This window comes from Sturnira hondurensis, unplaced genomic scaffold (assembly GCF_014824575.4).
Source record: "Sturnira hondurensis isolate 20B ecotype Veracruz unplaced genomic scaffold, ASM1482457v3 Scaffold0025395, whole genome shotgun sequence".
Taxonomy (NCBI): domain Eukaryota; kingdom Metazoa; phylum Chordata; class Mammalia; order Chiroptera; family Phyllostomidae; genus Sturnira; species Sturnira hondurensis.
In genome coordinates this window covers 167,490-178,164 of record NW_028098026.1, presented here as the reverse complement: position 1 = coordinate 178,164, position 10,675 = coordinate 167,490, and the positions used below count along the sequence as shown (strand labels likewise).

General features: G+C 56.1%; 1 protein-coding gene across 2 annotated transcripts; it reads right to left on the bottom strand.

Annotated features, from left to right (window-relative positions):
• Positions 1–802: 802 nt before the first annotated feature.
• On the bottom strand, positions 803–10,360 carry SCN1B (sodium voltage-gated channel beta subunit 1). Of its 2 annotated transcripts, none has more exons than XM_037039641.1 (6): positions 9,960–10,360; positions 8,184–8,350; positions 7,185–7,425; positions 2,077–2,218; positions 1,506–1,582; positions 803–1,422 (listed from the first exon to the last, which is right to left on the bottom strand). In XM_037039641.1, exons 1-5 carry the CDS (start codon positions 9,997–9,999, stop codon positions 1,516–1,518), a joined length of 657 nt encoding a protein of 218 aa, XP_036895536.1. In that variant the 5' UTR covers positions 10,000–10,360; the 3' UTR covers positions 803–1,422; positions 1,506–1,515. The 2 variants fall into 2 exon arrangements, with proteins under 2 accessions (XP_036895536.1, XP_036895535.1); XM_037039640.1 differs by having other exon boundaries at positions 1,511–1,582.
• Positions 10,361–10,675: the final 315 nt, after the last annotated feature.

Genomic DNA, 10,675 nt, shown 5'->3' with positions numbered 1-10,675 from the left:
AGAGAGACCCACACTGCTGAGGAACGAGTGAAGAAATAAAATGGAGTCTCTATAGGCAGGCTGCTCAACTTCTAAAATCAATAGGTTGAGGTATGAGGAAACTATTCTTGCTTTAACTAGACTGGGAACTTGAACTTTTGAGCTGCGCAGCAATGCCTGGAGACATAGACAAACCTACAGATGATCTGCTGAAGAACGTAGGAAAGAATGTCCACATATCCGAGACCCCTGACATCTGGAAGATCGCCACTTCAGACCAATTCAGAAGCTAAGAACTCAGAACTGATTTTTCCCCTCCTCAACATTGTACTTTTCACTGTAGGAACTGTGAATTTTTCTTTTTCCTTGAGAACACTCTGGATGTTCGTGATCGTGTTTCTTGTTTTCAAACTCCAAGACCCTTGAATAAAACTCTGCCGCTTTTAATTTTAGCAAAGCCTCCTGATTCATTTATGTCAGGTGGTTTGGCCACACTGCTAACCACTGCTGCCCCCTTCTCCTCCCCAAAGCAGCACCCTCCTGATCGCCTCCCTGGCTCCCTCCTGGCCTCCCTCCCACTCATGGTCCCTGCTGAGCTAATGACACCCCCCAACCCCACATGAATCGAGCACTAAGCGTATGCACCTGCTGGGCCTTCCAGAGATGCTGCACCCACCTGCTCCTTCCCATCCTTATCCCTGAATGTGTGCAGACAGGCAGGCCCCTCTACCCGCCTGGGAGGGCAGGTCCCTGGGAAAACGGAGGCTCTTGGATTTGGGGGTGGAGTGTGGAGGGTAACTGGGCCCATGAGAGAGACTGTGAATCAAGTCCAAGAATCTTTATTTCATGAACAAAACTACCTGTGTAAAGAGACGAGGCTGACTGGGCCCCTTTCTAAGTGGCCGCAATCCAAGGCTGGTGAGAGAGGGTGGAGTTGGGCGGGCCAAGAGTGCATCACGGGAGAGGGGACCCCAGGTCCAGCCAGAGGAAGCAGGAGGGGAAATGTCGGTGAGGGTTTCAGTGGGTCCCAAACCCCCTGCCCTGAGCGGTTCCGGCTGGTCACAACCCTGCTGGGCAGGGAGAAGCTGGGCCCTTAGTGCGTGTCTGAGCGGCCAACGTGTGCAAATCAGCAAGGAGGAGGGGTGCGGAGCTGCTGCCCCCACCTCACCGCCCCCCCCCCCAAAACAGGCAGCAGAAGCAGGGGTGGGGGCCGTGGCAGTATTGCTTTACCCATCATGCACGGTGAGAGTGGGTGAGTGGGCAGGAGGAAGAAGGCTGGATTGGGGGTTTGAGCCAAGCCCCCTGCCCCCTCCCGCCCTGGAGGCTCCGCTGGCAGGACTCTGAGGCTGTGGAGGCCCAGGAATGGCCAACCCCCATTGGGGGTAGGCTGTGCCCAGATGTTCCCAATTAGGGCTGGCTCTTCCTTGAGGCGAAGCCCAGGGCCTAAAGATGAGGGAGAGACGGAATCAGGGACCTAGTGAACTGACACCACCCCAGGCCCACCAGCCCCTGCCCAATCTACCCACCTTACCGGGGCTATTCGGCCACCTGGACACCCGTACAGTTCTCTTTACTTTCTGAGGTGATGGCCAGGTATTCCGAGCTGTGGGGGCAAAAGCCAGGTAGACAGTGACCCCCTCATCAGTCTGGCCCACCACCAGGAGACTGAAGAAGGTTGTGGTCCCTGCCCCCAGGTGCGCTGGGCTCCAGAGTTAGAAAAAGGAGGGGACTATGGGCCAGACTCCTGGTGGCCCACAAGAAGTCCGGGCTGAGGGCCTGGAGCCCTGAGTCTGAGGTAGGAGGGGACTAGGGGCTCAGACTCCTGGGTCCTGGTGAAAAAAGAGACTGGGACCTGGATGCCTGTATCTCTGGGGGACTGGATGTTGGGCCTGAACCTTGGGTGCTAAGAGAAGTGGAGGGCTGAGAGTCTGAGGTAGGAGAGCTCTGGGACCTGACCACAACCTTATCCTGTCTCTGACAACAAATGCCCCCCCTCCAAGGAGGACTTGCAGACGGTGCCCTGGGTCACTCCCCTGTCCCCTGTGGGAGGTCCCAGGTGCCTGGCCTGCCCCCTCCCGCCGCACCAGCCCCACTTACGCGTTTTCTTGAGCAGCAGCCTCCGTGGCGGCGGCGATCTTCTTGTAACAATAAACCATCTCTGCCACAAGCCATATGGTCAACACCACGATGAGCACGTACATCATGATCTCAGACACGATGGACGCCATGTCTCTGTTGGCTGCAGGGGCCAGGCAGGGGTAAGTGGCCGCTGAGGCCAGGCTCAGGAGGCAAGACAGCCTGTGTTCCTGGAGCTTGCTGCGCCAGCTCGGGCAAGTGGCTGGACCTCCCTGGGCCTGGTCTGCAAACGGGAATGCGCTGCTTCCCGAGAGTCACCATTGTTGCTAGTCACTGGCTGTGGATGGGCTTCAGGATCACCTCAGCCCGCCTCCCTGTGTAACTCAAAGGGTTATCTGCACCAGTCAGGTGGCTGCAGGTGCCCAAGCGCTATAGCTCTGCAACCAGAAGGCTCAGGTTCAAATCCTGACTCCGCCACTGGCCAGCTGTGTGATCTTGGGCAAGTGATCAGCCTCTCTGGGTCTCAGTTTCACAATATCTCTTTCAGGAGAGTGTTGTGAGAATTTAAAAGGCTTTAAAAATCCTTAGAATAGTGCTTGAAGTCTAGACATCATTCAGTAAATGTTTGCTATCATTGCCCTGGCTGCTGTGGCTCAGTGGATGGAGTGTTGGGTCTGTGAACCGACTGGGTCGGGGCGTGTGCCTGGGTCTCGGGCCTGGTTCCCAGCTGGGGGTGTATGAGAGGCAACCGATCCATGTTTCTCTTGCACATCATCGATGTTTTTCTCCCTCTTTCTCCCTCCCTTCCCCTTTCTCTAAAAATAAAATCTGTTTAAAAATATTTGCTATTACTAATATTATTATTACTGTTATTACTGGGGCAGTTCAGCAAAGTAGTTAAGAGCAGAGGATTCAGGGTCAGACAGCCAGGTTTCAAATTCTGCCTCTGCTTCTTAATAGCCGCACGACCTCAGACCAGCAATTCTCCCTCTCTGGGCCTTGATTCCCTCTCTGTAATTCGGGGATGAGCATACTCATGCCTTCTCACAGGGTTCCTGGGGCGAGGAAACATCAGTGAACCTTCCACATGTGCTTGGATGCCCTCACAGACAGCAGCGCCTAAGTGTTGGCTACCAGCAGCTGTTTTCCGGAAACCCCCCACCTTCCCACGGCACTGGATCCGGCCACCATCAGCTTCCTTTCATTGAGCATAAATTTAAACTGTAACGAGAGCACACTTTGCCAGGGGACCAGAGTCAAAGGCTACTGTGGCATCCTGGGCTGGATTTCACAGGTGTCCCTTCTGGTTGGCCAGGATATCTCATCGTCCCTGCTGTGCCTGTGTGGTCTTCCTCCCTGACAGGCGTACTTTCTGCTCCTCACCTGAGCAGACGGTGCTGACGCTTTCTGGGCCAGAGCGAGAGAGGGTGCAGGGCTGGATGCTTCTCCCCTACTGCCCCAGAGGAGGAGCTGGAGACAGGGTTCCGCCCTTCATTCATTCACCCAAAAAGATCTCATGAATGTATCTTATGCAGTGAGTATGTGCTCTCGGTCAGGCCCCATATTTCATTCTTTATCTGAGCATCTCCATAAATGACTCTTTAAAACAACCCCAGAGATAGAGATAGTCTTGGCTTCCCATGTCAGCTGAACTCAAGAAGCACAGAGAGGTGATGTATGTTGGATACAGCTCACATCACTAGAATTCTCAACCCTCCTTCTGGAACTCACTGTCCAAATGGATAAGTTGTCTGGTATCTCCTTGCTCTGCCAATCTGATTAGGACAGTGATAGGCATAGGTCTGCAGCCCATTTTCCAGACAAGGAGATTAAGGCTCAGAGAGGGGAAGGGGCGGAGTAAGGATGAACAGCCAGGATTGAACCCAGAGCCAGAATTCAGCCCCGATTGTAACTGACTGCCAGGTCCGAGCTCCTATCTGCTCTGCAAAGCTTCCACGGCCAAAGAAACATTTGTAATAGCCACTGTACGGTGCGTGCAGTCTCCACCAACCCACACACATCTCAGGAGGGAGACCCATCCATCCGTTTCCTGTATCACAGATGAGGGACCCATGATGGCACAGGGGTCACTGAGAGACCCAGAGGCGTCTTCCCTGGGGAGATCTTTGATCTCTTCAAAACCCCCCAAATCTTCCCTGCACTTCCCCTTCGTGCCCACACAGGCCGGACTTCTCACCAGCCTCAGATGCTGCCTCACCTCACAACATGCCTCACTCACATTGGGGACATCCAACAGAAGAGTGAAGAAGACAGACAGAGTCACCGGGGCCAAGCTGCTAAGTACTAAACTCAGGTCGGGTAAGGCAGAGGGAATGGTTCTGCTCTTGCTTTCACTAGCCTGGGAACTTAAACTTTTGAACTCTCCAATTACAACTGGAGACAGACTACATGTGTCCTACAGGCTAGGCTCTGACTACCCCTTAAGGACCTAGAAAAGAATGTTCAGGCGTCCAGACCTACTGACATCCATTATCAAGATCCTCGGACCCCTGGAAGATTATCACCTCAGGTTAATCCAGAGGCTCAGAATGCAGGACTGATTTTTTTCTTTCAAAAATGCACTTTTTATTGCAAGAACTCTTAGCTTTTCTTTCTTCTTCAAAATATTCTGGGTATTGTATAGTTGTGTTTCCAGCTTGAAAATCCTAAGACTTTTAAATCTATCTCGATCATTTACTTCTAGCCAAAGCCTCCGGATTCACTCCCATTTGGCCGACACATCCAGAACAGAGGCAGAGCCCTTGCACCCTCCTCTGCCAGCCCCACTGCCACGGGAGGGCCACAGGGGCTCCCCGCGCCTCCGCACCTCCGCCAGGCCGGGGGAGCTCTTTCCACCAATACCCACTGCCTCTCCCTCAGAAGCGATTCCATTCACTCCTCAGCAGTCATTAATGCCCAGGAGGCAATACAGGCTGATCGGCAATGTTGAGACGGCAGCGAGAGAGCGAACGATAACAAAAAAAGAATACGGCATGGCCGGCAATGCTAGTAATACAACAATATCATGGGTCGTGAAGGGAATACTGCTGTGTGATGAGTAACACATAAACTGCGACAGTGTGGTGGGTGATGAGTATATTGTAGTATAACAGGTACAACTTTAAAATACTGCAATGGGGTTGATATTTTGAAATATCATGGTAGGCAATGACATAAATGTGACAGTATGGATAAAACACTCTAGTATGATGAATGATGAGGAAATATTGTCCTGTGCTTGGTCACGTTAAAGCAGCACAGGGCAGAGTATAACGCAGTGCAGTGGGCAGTGGTAAAAGGCAATCCTATAATATGGTAGGTAACACTGCCACCCCAGGCTCTGGAGAAACAATGTAAAAAGCTCTACATTACAGCCCTGGCTGGTGTAGCTCAGTGGATTGAGTGCGGGCCTGCGAACCACACGATGGCGGTTCGATTCCTAGTCAGGGCACATGCCTGGATTGCAGGCCAGTCCCCAGCAGGGGACTCATGAGAGGCAACCATACATTGGTGTTTCTCTCCTTCCCTTCCCCTCCCCTCTAAAGATAAATAAATAAAATATTAAGAAAAAAAAAGTACAAGCTCTACATATGTTGTTCAAAACATAGGCTCTGGGAAGCAGTACGATTATGTGGTAGATAACATTAAAAAAAGAGAGACCCCTACTGAGTCACAAGTGTGCCTGAGCCCCAGCACAGGACCCACCATGAAGACGAGGGTGGTAGCCTGAGCCAGGCCACAGCCGCAAGATGGAAAGAATCTGGGGGCCTGATGGACTCCTGGAGCCTCTACGCCCTCCTGACCCTTCACCCCAGCACTGATTTGAGAGACAGAATTGACACAGACTTCAAGCTGCAGTGTTTGGGGGCATCTTCGTCACAGCCACTCCACGCTCCGGAAACTCACGTGGGCGGGGCTCCATCTTCTACGCGCGTGGGTGGCTGCCCACCCAGCATCTGTGTCCTACACCAAAGAGTCTCTCAGACACATATACTGCGTCAAATTTTACTAGATCACTTTCATAATAAATGTAAAAATGTTAACTACCAAAATACACCCGCAAGCTCTGGCTGTCAGCGGAAGACAGTGAATCACACAAAGAACAGAAACGGCAGTCACACAGGCTTGGTTGGCTTTCAGCTCAGGTCCCAACTCTATGACCTTGGCCGTGTAATCTTACCTCCCTGAGCCTGGGCTTCCCCGTCTGCAGGAGTCCCGGCCCAGACGGACTCCACAGCAGGCGCCGAGGCCTGTCTTGGAGGAAGAACAATGCACACGGACCATGATGCTATGTATGTGCTGTGGGCCCTGAAGGGTGTCCCTGCCACGGCTTCGTGGTGGCCCAGTGTCGGGCGTATCACCCTCACTCTCTGAGTCGATACGGCTCATAGGGCCCCAGGAAATTCCAATTTACATTTGTTGGAAGATGGTTCAGAGAAGGGACCCAAGGCAGCTGAAGCCAAAATAGTAAAAAGGTTCAAAAGCACCTTAGACCCCACTGCTCACTGTGGCCCTAGACCTGCGGCCCTGGCCTCTCTCAACAGCGGTTCAGAAAGGAACCCCTGGCTCACCCAGGTCTGCCGAGTGGAGATCCACGCATTGGCGAGACCCCTGGAGGGTCGTGTGCACGGTAGAATTGGAGAAGCACTACTGTAGGTGACACACTCACGGCTCTTCCCCCACTGTCACGCTCCTGACCAACAGAATGGCCCCCATTGTCCCCACGTACCAAGGCCCTGCCACCAGGTGCCCCAGCAACCGGCACCAGCATATCCCTCAACCCTCACAACCTTCCAGGAACACCCCGAAAGGTAGACACCATTACCATCTTGTTTCCTACGGGCAACCTTTGGCTCAGAGACAGAATGGCACCTGCCAGAGGCCACACGGCCCAGAGAGCAGAGGTCCCACACCCATACCTTCCATGGGAGACCCCGGCGGGGACACCTCTGTGAGTTGAAGGGAAAGGGAGGCCAGAGCTGGACCTGGGGAAACAGGCGCCACGCCCCCTGCTGCCGTGGTGGCTGGCCGGCCCAGGCGCAGAGCCAGCTATTCCTGCCCTGCCATCTGTCCCTCCATCTGGCTGCCAATGGGCAGCAGGAGCGGGGCGCAGGCGGGGCCGGACTCACCTTTGTCTACCACGTCCACATGGATCTTTTTGACGATGGTGGTCTTGTACTCGTAGTTTTCAAAGAAGAGCAGGCGGTAGACGTGGCACTCATAGTCGCCCGAGTGGTTGTAGGTCACGTTCGTGATGAAGATGGACAGGTCCTGCAGGTCCCTGGTGCCCCGGCTGCCATTCCACACCACGCGGCCCTCAAAGCGCTCATCCTCCTCCAGCTGCAGCACCTCGTTCTCATAGCGCAGGATCTGGGGGGCAGCGGTGGGGGGGGTTCACTGATGAGCCCATGTCCCCAACCTAGATCTCTATTCTGTCCCTTGCCCTGACACACAGAGAGACAGACAGACACACACGTGGGCTCAGGCAGGGAGGGCACAGAGGGGCTGGGGTCCCGCCTGGGCCAGCCCCGGACCCTGATTGTGCCCCTGGTTCTGAGACGCACACACTTATACACATTTCTCACCTGCCCCCTGGCCCCCAGCTCGGCCTTCCTGGCCCTGATTCTCTATAGTTCTGCCCGGGCCACCCACATACACCTCACGCCCAGACAGAGGAAGCCTGACCCAGCTGCGTAGACCCCAATTTCCCAGCTGCCCTAAAAGTGTGTAGTACCTCCTCAGATATAATTCAACATACACATAGTGTAAATGAGGTCCAAATAGTTCTGCTTCTCCTCTATGACGACCGCCCAAAACATTTTTGCTGGTACAAAATAATTCCAATGACATTGTGCCAACCCTGGGCCAGGTCAGTCAACCCCATCAGTCCTCACACAGACCCATGAGCTAGAGACCATGACCACCCTCTCTTTACAGAGGAGAAAACTGAGGCTCAGACAGGTTCAGTGACTCACCCAAGGTCACCAGCTGGTTAATGGTGGAGATGGAACTTGAATCCAGGTCATCCGTAACAGCACATCACTGAGAGCAAACAACCACCCCCCAACCCTGCCCTCGCTCAGACACCAACACCCACCCTCCTATCTCAAGGCCGTGCACCCACACACCTTCACAAACTCCTCAGTGCCCTTCTGGCGGAAAGTCCACTCCGTGAAGGTCTCGGCGGTGGTCTCACTGCGGCGCTTGCAGGAGATGCACAGGATTTTGAAAGTCTCTCCGTACACGGCCTCTGTCTCAGAGTCCACCTCCACACAGCCCGCCCAGGCTGAGGACACTGCAGAGACACCAGGGACACCCATCACCCTCGGCCAAGCTGGACATGCTGGTCGTGGGCCCTACGGCCCCTCGGAAACCATCTGTTTCCCCTCAGTAATGGATGGACAGATCTGGGCACTGCGACTGGACTTCTGACTCGCTGAGTGCCCTTGGCAAGCCACCCATCTGCTCTGCGCCTCAATTTTCCTCTGTGGATGGTGAGGAACGCAATCATTTCTGCTTCTGGAGGCTGCTGAGGAGATTCCGTAAGTTCGGTATGGCCCCAGCAGTGAGTGGGCTGGCACACAGAAGGCCCCCAATCAGTAGGGCTGTTCCTGTGCTCAGTTTGTGCTGCCCATCTACCCCTTCCTTCTTCAGAAGGCCACTTGGCTGGGATACCGCAGCACCTAGGTGGTGTGTATAGAATTCTGGCTGCGTTAGAAGGTACAGGTGGCGGTCATTTCCACCATTATTGCTCTGCAAAACCAGTCAGCCCCAGAGACCTTTGGGAGAAGGCAACTCTTCAGAGAGGGAGGTGGGTGCTGGAACCGGGGCAGACCCACACTCCATCCCTATGACCCCAGTACCACAAGTTCCTGTCACCCACCCCTCCCCAGCTTCTCCGGACTCTGTCCTCAGGCTCCCACCTCATACCAGCTTCTTCAAACTCACCAAGCTGTTTTCTGCCCCACAGCCTTGGCACCTCCACTGGATTCTAGTGCCTTTGGGTCCCTCCTCCTCCTTCTTGCTTGCCACCTCCTTCCCGACCCCCAAAGCTCACTAATTAACTCTGTGTCTTTCCAGCTCCAGCTCTGGGTCTTTCTCTCTGTCCTTGAGTCTCTTCCTCTACTGGTCTAGGGGGCTTCCGGTCCTCCTCTGCTGCCTCCTTCAATCTCTCCAAGTAACTCTGTCTCTAACTCCCGTTCTTGATCTCTCCTGGGGTCTCTCTGAAGGTCCCACCACTCTGTGTCCTCTTTCCCGTCTCAGACACGCTCTCGGCTCTCTCTCTCCACCTCTCCCGGGCCCCCTTTAAACTCCATTCCTCCCCGCCGCCTACCGGGGCTCCATCTCTTCCTGCCTCTCTTAATTTTCTCTCTCCACAGTTCAGATGAACTCTCCTCACTCTCTCCGGCAAACTGCATCTCTCCCGTCTCTTTCTGGCCCCGTATTCCCATCTCCCCAGTCCCCCAGCGGAGCACTCCGGGTCCTTCTGTGTCTCTCGCTCCTTCCCTCTCCTGCCACCATCTCTCTCTCTGTCTCTCCATCTCTCTCTTCTCCTTCTCCCGGAGCCGCCACCCCTCCCACTCCCCGCCCCCCCCCTCCCGCCGCGGCTGTGGGTGTCACATTGCAGCCTGCGGGGCTCCGGGAGCAGCTGACTCCGCGTTTCCTCGCCCCCGGCTGGACGCCCGAAGCCACGAAGCTATGCCAGCAGGACTCCCGCCGGCTCTGGACCACCCACACCTTCAACCCTCCCCGAAGCCCCGCACCCGGCGCGCACAACTTCTGAAGGAACTCAGGTCGGGGGATGAGCGGGAGAGGCCCTCGCCCCGCTCTCCGGGGTTTGGAGCGCTCACCCGAACCCCGTCGCGCCCCGCTGCGCCCCTCGCCTCGCGCCCCCGCGCACTTACCCAGCGCCGTGCCGACCACGAAGGCCAGCAGTGTCCCCATGACTGCGCTGCGCGCGCTGCACCCTTCTCCCAGGCCGCCGGTATTAATAGCCAGGCGAGAGGCGGCGGGACCCGGCGGCGGTTCTAATGTCCCCGGGAGCGCGCGGGCGCAGCAGCTGCGGCTCTGGGACTAGTGAGGGGGGAGGAGGGGGGGCGCGGCCCCCCCGCTCCGGTTACCGCCAGGGGCCCAGCCCCGGGGACCGGCGTCCGGGCATCCCCGCCGCACGGGCTGCGGCCGCTGCTTGGGCTGCTGCGCTGGCGCGCACAGCCCGGCTCATCCACCGGATGCCCCGACCCAGACCCCCTTCGGCTCCGGCGCTCGGGCTCGGGCAGTGCTCTGCGCACTGCAGCGGCGGCGGCGGCCCGGGAGGGAGGAGGAAGAGGGAGGGGGCGGGATGAATCACCGCGGGGGGAGGGCGCGGCCGCCCAGCGTTTGCCGCAGCGGCCCGGGAGGCGCCGCCGCACCGGCTTCTCCGCTTCTCGGAGTGGTGCAGCGACCACGACTTCACGGCACGGGTGCATTGCCTGGGTGTCTGGCCCCTCCAGGCGCTAGGGACCTTCAGGATTAGAGTCTGGGAAAGGTCACCCCCAGAGTCACAAGGGGGCAGAGGGTGGTTTGGGGACGCGGCTTCAGACTTCACAGTGTAGAGGTCATCCTCATGGGAACTAGGGCGTCT